The 14678-nt window shown below is 42.1% G+C and overlaps 1 protein-coding gene across 2 annotated transcripts in view; it reads right to left on the reverse strand.

Moving 5' to 3' along the window:
• Window positions 1–14678, reverse strand: part of PTER (phosphotriesterase related) — a 40403-nt gene that overhangs the window by 6210 nt on the left and 19515 nt on the right. For both annotated transcript variants that reach the window (XM_030550455.1, XM_030550454.1), the window contains exons 2-3: window positions 9654–10120; window positions 6883–7148 (exon numbers count right to left, since the gene is read on the reverse strand). In XM_030550455.1, coding sequence (XP_030406315.1) covers window positions 6883–7148; window positions 9654–10085 — 698 coding nt within the window. In that variant the 5' untranslated portion in view covers window positions 10086–10120. The remainder of the gene's footprint in view (window positions 1–6882; window positions 7149–9653; window positions 10121–14678) is intronic.

Consider the following 14678-nt stretch of genomic DNA (forward strand, 5'->3'; position numbering starts at 1 on the left):
ATAGGAAGAAGGGGGGAGAGGCAGAAGAGAAAACATTTAACAAAAAGCAAAAACAAAGTAAAACAACAATTTACTTTGCAAACATTGTGCTCTGTTCCTTTATTATAAGCACAGATATTGCATTTAAATAAGAATGTTCACTTACAGCTTCTCTTTCATTTTGATGCCACAGTCATTTTTCTCAGTTTAATTACATCATAGTCTGTTGCTATGGAAATGACTGATGTCACAAATTCAATATTATGACTTAACAGCAGAATCAAGTAGGAGGAACAGATGGGCTGAGAGAGAGAAAACCCTTGTTCAGACAAGCCTGTCACCAGCAGCAGTCTCAGTATTATCAACTGTAATTAATAAAACAAATTCTTTTAAATACATTTCACAGTTACGCAAGATAAGAGCTGGGCTTTCAAAGTGCAATGCGAAGAAGGAGTGGCTTACAGTGCCAGCCCTGCATAGTCCAAAGGGACTGCAGTAGCCAAGAGAATGAAGCTAGTTCCAGTGCAATGCCAAATTTCACAGGAGTAATGTCACAGCCATGAAAAATTATTTAAAAATAATTGCTAGTGATGGACTCACAGGGGACTATATATGTTATGATTATTAACATATAAAGCATTATCCATTACACACCTTCATGATATATACACCATGGGTATGGTAACAGTAGCCATGGGTACCAGTGAATGTGCATCCCTATCATGACAGGGCACCTTTGTAACCTTAATCCCTAGGGGACGGGTGACAGGGGCCAGGAAATAAAAAGTTGACTCTTCCAAGCCCTCCTGTGTATCATGTTTTTATTACAGAGCCCTAAGAGAGACTGTAATAAAAAGCTGTACTGGAAAACATGATGTAACTATCAGTACAGAATTAACCATTATGGTCTTTTCCTGACATCTAAATAATACTGTTACGTGTTGAATGAAGACAGGCATGAAGTTTAACTCTACATGCAAACTTCTAAATTTAGGGAATCTGGATATAAAGATGGGCCTAAGATGCTAAATTAACTTCTAGATACTGAGCTGTACGTCAAAATTCGAGGTCATTCAGATCCTGTGTTCCAGTGAGGGCCCATCCCCAAGTTTGTAATGTAAGGACATAATAAATATCAGAACATGTCATTGTCATGATATAATTCCCCAATCTGAACCTTAGAGTCCAAAAGATGGGGTACCAGCATGAATTCCTCTAAGCTTAATTACCAGCTTAGATCTGATAGGCTGTCATCGAACAAAAATATAGTGTTTTGGGGCACTCTGGTCCCCCCAAAAACCTTCCCTGGGGACCCCAAGACCCAAATTCCTTGAGTCTCACAACAAAGGGAAATAAACCATTTCCCCTCCCCCTCCTTTCTTCCTCCCAGATCTTTCCCGCCCTGGGTACACTAGGAGATCACCGTGATTCAAACTCCTTGAATCACAACACAGAGAAATCAGGTTTTTTCTTCCCCTTCTTTCCCCCTCCCAGGCTTTCCCTCTCTGGGCTATCCTGGAGAGATAGACAGAGTCAAGCTCCGTGAATCTAAAACACAGAGGAAATTCACCTTTCCTCCCCCACTCCTCCTTCCCTTCTCCTGCCAGTTCCCTGGTGAGTACAGACTCAGTCCCTTTGAGCCTTAACAAGGGAAAAAATGAAAACAGGTCTTTTAAAAAGAAAAGCTTTTAATAAAAGAAAGAAAAAAGTAAGAAATCTCTGTAAAATCAAGATGGAATATTACAGGGTGTCATAACCTATTCCCAGATTTGGACCTTAGCGTCCAAAATATGGGGGTTAGCATGAAAACCTCCAAGCTTAGTTACCAGCTTGGACCTGGTAAAGCTGCCACCACCCAAAAAATTAGAGTGTTTTGGGGCACTCTGGTCCCCCCAACAACCTTCCCTGGGGACCCCAAGACCCAAATTCCTTGAGTCTTATAACAAAGGGGAATAAACCATTTCCCCCCCTTCTCCCTTCCAGGTGTTCTCTCCCTGGGTTCCTGGAGAGATACACAGAAGCAAGCTCCGTGAATCTAAACAGAGGGACGCCACCCTCCCTATTTCCAGTCCTGGAAACACAAGTACTTCCCTCTTCACCCAGATGGTATGCAAAGTCAGGCTAGTAAATCTAACACACAGAGATTTTCCCCCCTGACTCCTTCCTCCCACCAATTCCCTGGTGAGCTACAGACTCAATTCCCTGGAGTTCCCCACTAAAGAAAAACTCCAACAGGTCTTAAAAAGAAAACTTTATGTAAAAAGAAAGAAAAATACATAAAAATGGTCTCTCTGTATTAAGGTGATAAATACAGGGTCAATTGCTTAAAAGAATATTGAATAAACAGCCTTATTTAAAAAGAATACAATTCAAAGCACTCCAGCAACTACACACATGTAAATACAAAAAAACCCAAACCTATCTTTGTACTTACAACTTGGAAACAGAAGATTAGAAAAGCAGGAGACAGAAATCCTTTCATAGCCGAGAGAGAGTACAGGCAGAACACTAGAACAAAGAACTCAGACGCAAACTTCCCTCCACCCAGATTTGAAAAAGTCTTGTTTCCTGATTGGTCCTCTGATCAGGTGTTTCAGGTTACTCCTTTCCAGGTGTAAGAGACATTAACCCGTAGCTATCTGTTTATGACACGCCCCCAAATTGCAGACAGTGGGGAAACTCACTGGCAGCGATTTCCTCCTAGAACTTTAAACTAAACAGATTAATACAACACATGCACCTTTACATATACCACTAAGTATATAACTAACAGACTTCTACATTTTAAGAACACTTTTTAACTACTGGATTCTGGGAAACTTTCACGGGAGAGTGCATCAGCTACTTTGTTAGAAGCTCTTGAGATGTGCTGAATTTCAAAATCAAAATCTTGGAGAGCTAAACTGCAACGAAGAAGTTTCTTGTTGTTCCCCTTGGCAGTATGAAGCCACTTTAGCGCAGCATGGTCAGTTTGTAGCTGGAACCGCCGTCCCCAAACATATGGGCGTAGCTTTTCCAGGCCGTACACAATGGCATAGCATTCCTTTTCACTGACTGACCAGTGACTTTCCCTCTCAGACAGTTTCTTGCTGAGAAACACGACAGGATGGAAGCTGTGATCCGTTGCTTCCTGCATGAGAACTGCTCTTAACATTGTTTTCTGATATTCAGGCCTCATAATTTTTCCCAACGTAGTAGGCGTGTTTGGGAAAAGACACATCTGGTTTCCACTTTTGGGTTCTGAAACGCCGACGGGCATGATCCGGGATTATCTCCATTGTGTATCTGGCCTTGGTTTGAAAAAGTTTATAGTCGTTCATGTTATACTTAGGCATTTCAGCTGCCACCTCTGCTAAAGGTCCATTGAGCTGTGGCCTCAATTCTACCATGTACTGGTCTTCAGAGATGCTGTACCCAAGACAGGCTCTTTCAAAATTTTCCAAGAAGGCCTCAGTGTCATCACCTGCCTTGTAGGTGGGAAATTTCCTGGGATGTGGAAGCATAATTGGTGAAGGGTTGTTAGGATTGGCTGGAGCATGTTGCTTAGCCTTTTTTAATTCCATGGCCTGTCGGTGGGCTTCCCTCTGTTTTTCCAACTCTCGTTGGTGGGCTGCATTGTTGGCTTCTTCTTGTTTTTGTAGCCTTTCCGTCTCTTGTTTGTGAATTGCCTCTCTTTCTCTTTCTCTCAGCTCCATCTCTTTTTGTTTTATTTCTAGTTCCTGTATTTTTTTCCCCATCTCTCGCCTGTGCTTGGCGTCTTTGATTTGTTCTTCAGCCTCCATTTTTGTCTTGTTAGGCATGGTTCCTGTTTTCTTGTGTTGGGGTGCCCTCCGGTGTTTATCTTCTGAACTGCAGGCTGTCTGTTGTCTCCTGGGGTCTGCCTAGCAACAGTGCCTTTTTCCCTTTCTTCCTCTAGCTAATCTTTTAAATGTAAAGTAAATCAGAAAAACCACTTTATTTGCATGTGTATAGTGCTGGTATTTGACTCCTAATGGGAGTGCTATTGTGTGACAAAAGACCCTGAATAGTTCCTTAATGGTTCCTTGCTTAATATGCAAGCCACAACTGCCAGAGAGAGCAGAGAAAAAAAATTCTCTCTGGTTCCTTTTGAAACCAAACTGTTTTTCTCTGCTTAAAAGCCCCTAGCAGAGAAATGAAAAATATAATATTCCTACTGGCTTCTGGATTCTATCTTTCCCACAAACGCTGCCACCATGTCATAACCTATTCCCAGATTTGGACCTTAGCGTCCAAAATATGGGAGTTAGCTTGAAAACCTCCAAGCTTAGTTACCAGCTTGGACCTGGTAAAGCTGCCACCACCCAAAAAATTAGAGTGTTTTGGGGCACTCTGGTCCCCCCAACATCCATCCCTGGGGACCCCAAGACCCAAATTCCTTGAGTCTTATAACAAAGGGGAATAAACCATTTCCCTCCCCTTCTCCCTTCCAGGTGTTCTCTCCCTGGGTTCCTGGAGAGATACACAGAAGCAAGCTCCGTGAATCTAAACAGAGGGACGCCACCCTCCCTATTTCCAGTCCTGGAAACACAAGTACTTCCCTCTTCACCCAGATGGTATGCAAAGTCAGGCTAGTAAATCTAACACACGGAGATTTTCCCCCCTGACTCCTTCCTCCCACCAATTCCCTGGTGAGCTACAGACTTAATTCCCTGGAGTTCCCCACTAAAGAAAAACTCCAACAGGTCTTAAAAAGAAAGCTTTATGTAAAAAGAAAGAAAAATACATAAAAATGGTCTCTCTGTATTAAGGTGACAAATACAGGGTCAATTGTTTAAAAGAATATTGAATAAACAGCCTTATTCAAAAAGAATACAATTCAAAGCACTCCAGCAACTACACACATGTAAATACAAAAAAAACCAAACCTATCTTTGTACTTACAACTTGGAAACAGAAAGATTAGAAAAGCAGGAGACAGAAATCCTTTCATAGCCGAGAGAGAGTACAGGCAGAACACTAGAACAAAGAAAGAACTCAGACGCAAACTTCCCTCCACCCAGATTTGAAAAAGTCTTGTTTCCTGATTGGTCCTCGGGTCAGGTGTTTCAGGTTACTCCTTTCCAGGTGTAAGAGACATTAACCCTTAGCTATCTGTTTATGACACAGGGTCTTTCAGCTTATACACATTGGAAAGAAGTCTCCCCCCAGCACAAATACCAATCAAAATCCGTCCAGCAAAATACACATTTGCAAATACAGAAAACAATCAAAAGACTATAACCGCCTTTTCTACTTAATACTCACTATTCTGAATATATAAGAGACTGTAGCAGGGAGATTGGCAAGAAACCTGGTTGCACGTCTAGTCCCTTTCAGGACCCAGAGAAAACAAAACAAAACCCAAAAAACACAAACAAAGGCTTCCCTCCACCGAGATTTGAAAGTATCTTGTTTCCTGATTGGTCCTCTGGTCAAGTGTTTTAGGTTCACTGTTTGTTAACCCTTTACAAGTAAAAGAGACATTAACCCTTAACTATCTGTTTATGACAGTCATGAATTGTATCAATGGCTGTTCAGCTGATGCTGCACTTAGAACTTTGTGGCCCTGATTCTCCTCTTGCTTATACTGTTGTTTTTTTTCCACCAGTGTAACTCTGTTCAGTGAAATGGAATCACGTCTAATTCACACTAGTGTAAGTAAGAGGAGATGCAAGCACTGTTTAAAAACAATTTGTTTTGCTACATTCTATTGAAGTGGTTACAAAAGTTCCTGGCACTGCTCGTGCAAGTTGTTGAGCATGCTTGTATCCACAGATTAAGTGGTTAATATGTTTTTTAGAAAGTCCAAGAAATAAATCTATAGAAGATTAATCACATATTAATACATGGAGAGATTATGTGATGTATATAATTGATTTTTTATTTATTTTTATAGCATGAAAGCATTATTTTAAAAATTAATCAAATGTACCCAAAATGTGGATGAATAATTTGGGGCTATGGTATATATACAATCTGTACTTGAATTGCAATGTTGTGGAACATGTAGTCGACAGGAATCTTCAATAAATGTAACAGAGTTGGGTATAATTTATATGTCTATATTACACCCTTGATGGGGACAAACAATTGAATTGCTGAGAGTCATATGACCACAAACAGTTTCCATTATTCAGCAGCTAGCCACATTAATCAATACTTGGACATTTGCCAAATGATAGCCAGTTACACAAGGTCACATAAACCTGCTGTGCGCCAAATGGACTGTTTCTCAATTCAAGGAGCAGGATACTATCTCTTCCCCGCCATGTCTGTGTTGTGTTTCTGTTTTTGTTTTAAAGAGGGCTAACATATCGCTCTCTGTAATAAGACAGGACCTATCTAAAATCTAACTGGGATTTTTTAAGCTGTACTGCTTTAAATTGCTTGCAGAATCTGAAGAACCTGGTTTGGGGTCTGATCCAGAGTCCAGTGGAGTCAAAGGAAGTCTTTCCATTGGCATCAATGTGCCCTGAATTGGGTCCTTGGAAAGTAACCTGATTTTTAAAAGGGATGAACACCTAGGAGCTCTCACTTAAATCATTGGGACCTGCTGAATGTCCAGCACTTTCGAAACAAGGCTACTTATTCAGATGTCTGCGTATCGACACAGGATCTGACTTTTTAAAATTTTGGCCAAGATTGCTTGTAGACTAGAAGCCTGATCCAGAACTTCTTGGATTTCATAAGCATAAGCATTATTATGTTCTTGAATTCTACATAAGCATTATTGTATTCTTGAAATCACTAACCACAAAGCAAGGCTTCTTGTAGTGATATCTGATCACTGGATAAACCCAACTGTCTAAAGCTGCCATGTAATTCCCAGAAATTCCACTATCTCCAGACAGCACATCCAGGAAAACCACAGACATGTGATACCAGGGTAGCATATTAGGTTACCTGTCAAGGTGAGACATGACTGTTTTTGAGATATCCGCCCCAGTCTCCTGCAGAATGCGAATAATCTGGAAAGGAGCATCACTATTCCTGCCAGGATGGATTATAATGGGGCAGCCCAGCTGTGACTGAGCATGCGCTGTTGCCTGCAGTACTTTGTTTTCACTCTCAGTCAGAGGCCATGAGCAGCCAATTTCTCCTACAACACCACACTTGATGTTGGTTCCATCAGCTCCACTGAGTATCTCGTTGACGATAATGTCTGTAAGCTAACAAAAAAAAAAGGAAATCCTTTTGTTAATGATACTCTTTGTGTTGCAAAGTATCAGCTCTGGTCTACATGCAAAGTTGCACGGGGTCTAACTAATGGTGTGATTTTAATCTGTTTATACAAATATATCCAGCTTTGTGTACACACTCTTACACTGGTTTAAGCTTGGTTTACATGAGTGTACCTTGTGCCAAGTGCAACCTAAACCAATATAAGCCAGGTTTAAACCAATACCAGAGCGTCCACACAAAAGCTTGCACTGGCTTAACTAAGGGCTGGTCTACACCCAATATTTGTAATGATTTAAACCTATGGAACATCTGTGCTTAAACGAGGCCTCAAGGTGAAAGTTCATAAATGTCATATTAGTAGAGAAGGGACAAAACTGTAAATTCTTTAAAGTTGGGGGAAGATTCTAGTTGTCAAGACCTGAGGAGGAACCATCGAGCCAAATCCTGCTCTCAAATATGTCAGAGTAAATCTGAAGTAATTTCACTGACTTCCCATTTGTAACCAAGAATAAAATGTGGCCAACAATCTTTCAGGGTGAATTTTTTTAAAGCAGTCTGTAATTCTGCAGGCACAGATGATGGCATGTAGACACCTGCAAATATGGTTGGGTAGTTAAACTTCTTGATGCCATTATTTGCCCTCACAAAAACAGGCGCACACTTGTGTGTGCAAAACTGAGGATGAGGACTTTTAAATATCTGGCTCTGAATGTTTAATATGGAATCATGATTTCAGGGCACACTAACAATTAAGTAAACAAGGAGAGAAAAAGGTCTGGCAAGGCTAATTTACTGTATTAACCTAGAAGCTAGTACCTTAAAACTAGAACAACAGCAAACAAACAAACTCCATGTCAAGTTTATCTGTCATTCATTCTTACTCATTCTCTCCCCTGGACATGGACACACAACACAATGGGGTAGATCCTCAGCTGGTGTAAACTGAAGTTAATAGAGCTATGACAACAAAGACTAGCTGAGCATCTGCCCCAATACTTCTGCACTGTAACTGTAAACCTTCCAATTCATGGATACAACTGAGCAGTTAACAAGAATGGGTAACGGGCAACAGAATACAGTTCTTAGAATTCCTTATGGCTGTCTGAAGAATACCATTTGTGTTGCGATGTTCCTAACATGCAGCTTACCTAAATCTTGTCCAGTTTAAGCAAACATGGCATGGATTGCTGGAGACACTAAATCCCTCCCTCGTTTAACTAATCCTAGTGTCAAAACTTTCCATTTATTTAACTGTATCCTAACAAAAAGATAGACCACAATGTCCATATCAATGTCTCTATGGAATCACTGATCATTTTTCATTGATCAGTCACTGCAGGCATCTACATTCAACCAGGTACCTGTCAACATCCTGGACTGGATTAAGCATTGATGGAATGGACTGCAGACTACACTGCACTCTGAAGAACAGCTTGAAAGCTTGTCTCTCTCACTAACACAAGTTGGTCCAATACAAGCTATTACCTCATCCACTCTGTCTCAAATATCATGGGACCAACACAGCTTCAACAACATTGCACACACTGCGCTCTCTAAGTCACCAGTGGTCCATGGACCACAGTTAGAGAACTTTTACTCTATGGATCCATTCAAATTGGCCCACCTATTGAGAAATGGCACCAGTGCGAATGATTTCAGGCTGCTCCTCAGTTGACATAAATGATTAAGGTCAATGATGCTAACCTCAATGAAAGTATGCCAGTTAGCACCTGCTGAGTATCTATCTCTATGCTTTTAAGATTAATTTTACTCTTTTGTAAATACAGATGTTTTTAGTTTCAGCTCAGATCAATACATTCACACTCTTTGGGATGCTCAGGTCTCTTCTGCCTTGGAGAGGTCCCCTCTCCCTTCATCATATCAGCTTAAAAACAGCAGAGTGGATATTTATTATGGTGAGGTGTAGGGATCTCAGCCATGCTCAGGACCCCATTGTCTAGGCATGTACAAACACAGAGATGGTCCCTTCTCAAAGACCTTAGTCAGACAAAGGGTAGGGAAAAAGGATATAACAGACAGGCAGAGTGAACAGGGAGATGGGTTGCAAATAGCTTGTCAGTGCCACAATTATTTATTTACCTCCTTTTAAAAACCCTTTTGGGTGTTTAGTTGGGATGGATTAGCTGAAAAGAAGGACAAGGAAAGTAGAGGGGACATTAGACTATTTTCATCCCAATATTTTGTAAAAAGGAAGAATTTTCACAGCTGTGCCAGGATGCTGTACACTTGGAGTCATTTTTCACTGTTAGGTCATAATAAACTTCTAAAAGAAAATGGAAATGCTGACAAATCAGTGTGGCAATACTGGGTGCAGATACAACTTACACAAACACAATTACCATTGTTTGCACAGATTTTCAAGAAGAGTCTATTTAGATTTTTATCAAGTTGTGCTTGACCTGTCACTGATCTCCTAGCATCTGTACATTATCAGTCAGGCAGTATTTCACTATTCACTTGTTAGTACTTACCTGCTCCACTGACATAGCTTGTGTCTTGGAAGAATGAGTGGCATGCACATAAAACCCAGCCCCGGCAATAATGTGCACCTCTGTTTCCTCAGCAAGCTTCTTTAAAGTCTTTACATCTCGGCTGATACCCATGGTTGTGTTTTCCACTATAGTCCCACCACCTGCTGCCTTATAATGTAATAGCTCTTCCTTTACAGCATCTGTTTCCTGACAAAGAAGAAGGTTCTCTTTATGGCTGTAGGGATTCTGTTTAATCCAAAACAAGTTCTTCATCTCAATGGGCCCATCAGACAAAGCTTCTTGGCCTGAAGAAGGTGGGACGTAACAGCAGCTGTAGTTCATTGTCAAGTGTTCATGGGTCATGGTGCAGCCAAGCTGACTTGGCTCCACAAGGCCCAACACGGTCTGCACTTTACCACTCAGGGAAGGCATTTTTCTTCTTATTTTAAAAGGAAAGAATCCAGATTCTAAACAAGCAATTGATGGAAAAGAGGAAGGGAAATAAAACATGAAAAAAGTTGCATAAAAAGCAATAAAGCACCTATAAAATATAGGAATTTCACTCCCAATGCCAATGTAGATTGTTCCTTACAATATATTTTAAACTCTTTGTCCAGTCTAGTTTTAAGATGGAGTTTCCTTTACTCCCTTGTGGGAAACTATCCCCAGTTTAGCAGACTTCCCTAGCAGGGAATTTTCTCTGATATTCAGCCTACATTTTCCTTTTGAACCATTACTCCCAGTTATCCTCCCCTGGATCACTCTTATTGTTAATATTCAGGACAGCTGTTTGGAAAGTGTGGGGAAAAAATCACAAACATGCTTTGCTTGCTTGTAAGAAAAAAAAGATTAATAAATGTCTTTGCACACTAATATCCTACAGGAACAGTGATAGACAGAACTTGTAAGGAGTGTTTCAAACAAGGAAAAGATAGCAGACTTGCCTACTAGCTCAGAAAGGGGGTGGCTCTCAAAAAAGCAAAGAGATGGTAGTAGGAAAGGCAGAAAAATGGACCATGGTTGCTGGCATGTTGTGCTGGTTGAAGTTATGTCTACACTACAAGCTAGGGGTGTGATTCCCTGCTCACGTAGACATACTTGTGCTAGCTCTCATCCCAGATTGCATGCTAAAAACAGTAGTCAAAGTAGCACGGGCAGCAACAGCACATGCTAGCAGCCCCGAGTTCAAACCCAGTTGAACCCAATGGGTACGTACTCTGGGCTTCTAGCGCACTGTCTGTGCTACCACAGCTCTGCTATTTTTAGCATGCTAGTGCAATGAGCGCTAACATGAGTACATCTATGCGAGCTGGAAATCACATCCCTAGTTCACAGTGTAGATGCAGCCTAAGTGAAGAAAGAGCTGTGTGATGGTGGGGAGAACCAATATGAAACAAGATCAGATACGTAGACAGGGGCACAGATACGTAGGGACCTGAGGGCAAGGAAAATAAGTTTAGACTTAATGGAGCTGATAAAAGGAAACCCTAAACAATTCCTCTTTGACTTTGGCATTTACACCCCATAGCAGTTATTGTCGTTCCATTTGGCCCAGTTCTTTCACTGTGTCTTCATTAGTCCATGTCCCCTCCATTCCCTTTTGTGGCTGTGAATTTCACCAAATATTTGCCAAAATCTTTCTGGTGTTCTGAGCCACTTTAGGCAAGGGCCTGTGTAACTGGCAGAAAGCTGGACCTGAATTCTGCCAGAAGGACCCCTAGATTCTACAGCTGGCTGGAAACTCAATAGCAGATCCAAATACATTCCAGTAAGGAAATTTTTATCAGATTACATAGGGAAATGAAAAATGCAATTGGCACAACTATGTTTATATTCTCGTTAACGTCAATTATTTAAAACTGTTCACACACTTTCAGTTTTCAGTGTGGTGCAGATTTTCACATTGACAAAAAGCAGCAGCATTATAAAAGCCGGACAGTCTGTCGATTAGGCAGGAGGCAGTTGGGGCTTTTGGCACCAAATGTGCGGAAGGAGTTTTGGAGTTGGGATGGAGTCCACTAGTTGCGCTAGAGGAGAAAGGTGACACTTCCGTTACTCACCCCCGAGCCATCCAGTACCCTAGCAGCATTTCTACCATATTTAGCACCCTGTCATGTCATTGTCTGACATTATTTGTGAGTTCTGACCCTTGTGTCCTAGTCCCCTTTCTCTTTGACTGTCATTTCTAGTATGGTGGTTGGCATAGGAAATAATGATAAATTCAAAGTTAAATTTATATCAAGATATGTAAAAAAATTCTCATTCCAGTTAAAGGAAAACATCACACTTTATTGTGGTAACGCAATATCCCATTAAGACAAATGTTTCCTTTTTAATAGCAACCACTGTATGTTCATTTAGGATTCTCTGCTCCCCAGCAGCTGTCACATTTTGTCAGCTTGAGCCACCAGCTGAACATACTTGGCATCAAGGCTGAATATTACTTGCCTGATAATTTTTTTTTTAAATGGAAAGTAGTATCCTCCAAGATTGAATATACCCTTTCCAAGCCCACGAATGTGCCTATGTTTGGACACCTTGTTTGCCCTACTGTGTGAAGATTTTGGGGGGACAATCTCCACCTATTTTAGAAACCTGAGGTCAAATTCTGATCTCAGTTACATTGGTGTAAACGTGGAATAACTACATTGCAGTTCCTCTGGATTTACAGTAGTGTAACTGAGGCCTGGTCTACACTACGCGTTTAAACCGATTTCAGCAGCATTAAACCGATTTAACGCTGTACCCATCCACACTACAAGGCCCTTTATATCGATATAAAGGGCTCTTTAAATTGGTTTCTGTACTCCTCCCCGACGAGAGAAGTAGCGCTAAAATTGATATTACCATATTGGATTAGGGTTAGTGTAGCTGCAAATCAATGGTATTGGCCTCCGGGTGGTATCCCACAGTGCACCACTGCGACCACTCTGGACAGCAATCTCAGCTCAGATACAGTGGCCTAGTAAACAGGAAAAGCCCCGTGAAATTTTGATTTTAATTTCCTGTTTGCCCAGTGTGGAGCTCTGATCAGCACGGGTGGCAATGCAGTCCCAAATCCAAAAAGAGCCCCAGCATGGACCGTACGGGAGATACTGAATCTGACTGCTGTATGGGTAGACAAATCTGTTCTATCAAAGCTCTGTTACAGAAGACGAAATGCCAAAGCGTTTGAAAAAAAAATCTACAGGCTACACAGTGCTGCGTGACAAGCGTAACGGGAAGCCACAGACTCAAATGGACGCTCATGGAGGGAGGGAGGGGGTACTAAGGACTCCAGCTATCCCACAGTCCCCAGCAGTCTCCGAAAAGTATTTGCATTCTTGGCTGAGCTCCCAAAGCCTGTAGGTTCAAACACATTGTCCAGCGTGGTTCAGGGAATAGCTCGTCAATTTACTCCTCCCCCCACGTGAAAGAAAAGGGAAAGAAATCATTTCTTGACTTCTTTCAATGTCACCCTGTGCTGAATGCTGCTGGTAGATGCGATGCTGAAGCAGTGAAGAAAAGTATCCACTCCTCTCCTCTCCCCGGTGGCAGACGGTGCAGTAGGACTGGTAACCGTCCTTCTTTTCAACCCGTGAGTGCTCCTGGCTGGCTTCAGGTGAGGCTGGCCAGGGGCACCTGGGTGAAAATAGGAATGACTCCCGGTCATTCCCAGTAGATGGTACAGAACGGCTGGTAACCGTCTTCATCATAGCAACTGGGGGCTGAGCTTCAATCAGCCCCCTCCCTTTCATGTGAAAAGAAAAGATTCTGTACTGCCTGGACTATCATAGCAGTGGGATGCTGGGCTCCTCTCCCCCACACTGCTTAATGTCCTGCCTGGACTATCATAGCACCAGGAGGCTGCCTCCCCCTCATTTTATGTCACTAAAAACTCAGTGTTTCTTATTCCTGCATTCTTTATTACTTCATGACACAAATGGGGGGGACACTGCCATGTTAGCCCAGGAAGGTTGGGGGAGGAGGGAAGCAACGGGTGGGGTTGTTGCAAGGGCACCCCCCGTGAATGGCATGTAGCTCATCATTTCTGCGGGATCTGACATAGAGCAGCTGTACTCTCTGATACACTGCTTCTCTAGTACATTTGCCCCATATTCTAGGCAAGACTGACTCTATTTTTAGAAACCACCCAGTTTTGCTTTTGCGCCCCCGGCCGATCTCAAACAGGGGCACCCATGATAGCAGCAGACAGCACAGAAGGACAGATAACCGTCATCTCATTGCCAAATTACACTGGCAGCAGACGGTACAGAATGACTGGTAACCATCTCTGCTATCATGCAAAAGCAAATGAATGCTGCTGTGTAGCGCTGGAGTATCGCCTCTGTCTGCGGCATCCCGTACACATATGGTGACTGTAAAAAAAAAAAGCTGAACGGGCTCCATGGTTGCCGTGCTATGGCGTCTGCCAGGGCAATCCAGGGAAAAAGGGCGTGAAATGATTGTCTGCTGTTGCTTTCCCGGAGGAAGGAATGACTGACGACATTTACCCAGAACCACCCGCGACAATGATTTTTGCCCCATCAGTCACTGGGCTCTCACCCCAGAATTCTAAGGGGCGGGGGAGACTGCGGGAACTATGGGATAGCTATGGAATAGCTACCCACAGTGCAACGCTCCGGAAATCAACGCTAGCCTCGGACCATGGACGCACACCGCCGAATTAATGTGCTTAGTGTGGCTGCATGCACTCGACTTTATACAATCTGTTTTATAAAATCGGTTTATGTAAAATCGGAATAATCCCATAGTGTAGACGTACCCTGAGAGTGGAATTTGGCTCCTGAACAGCAGGAATTCCTACAGCAGAAACTCAGATCCAGTTCTACTCCCAAGCCTCACTGGGAAAATATTGTTATCTGAGGTGATTAAACTAGCATTTCTTTTATATGGCTGAACCTACAATATTATTTTTCTTCAGCTAATTTTGATTAAACAATTTTATGTTATTCCTTTAGACATTAAATGGGCAGTGACTATGATATTTGTTAAGGCTACTACCTACAACTGCACCATGTCAGA

This window comes from Gopherus evgoodei, chromosome 2 (genome assembly GCF_007399415.2).
Source record: "Gopherus evgoodei ecotype Sinaloan lineage chromosome 2, rGopEvg1_v1.p, whole genome shotgun sequence".
Taxonomy (NCBI): domain Eukaryota; kingdom Metazoa; phylum Chordata; order Testudines; family Testudinidae; genus Gopherus; species Gopherus evgoodei.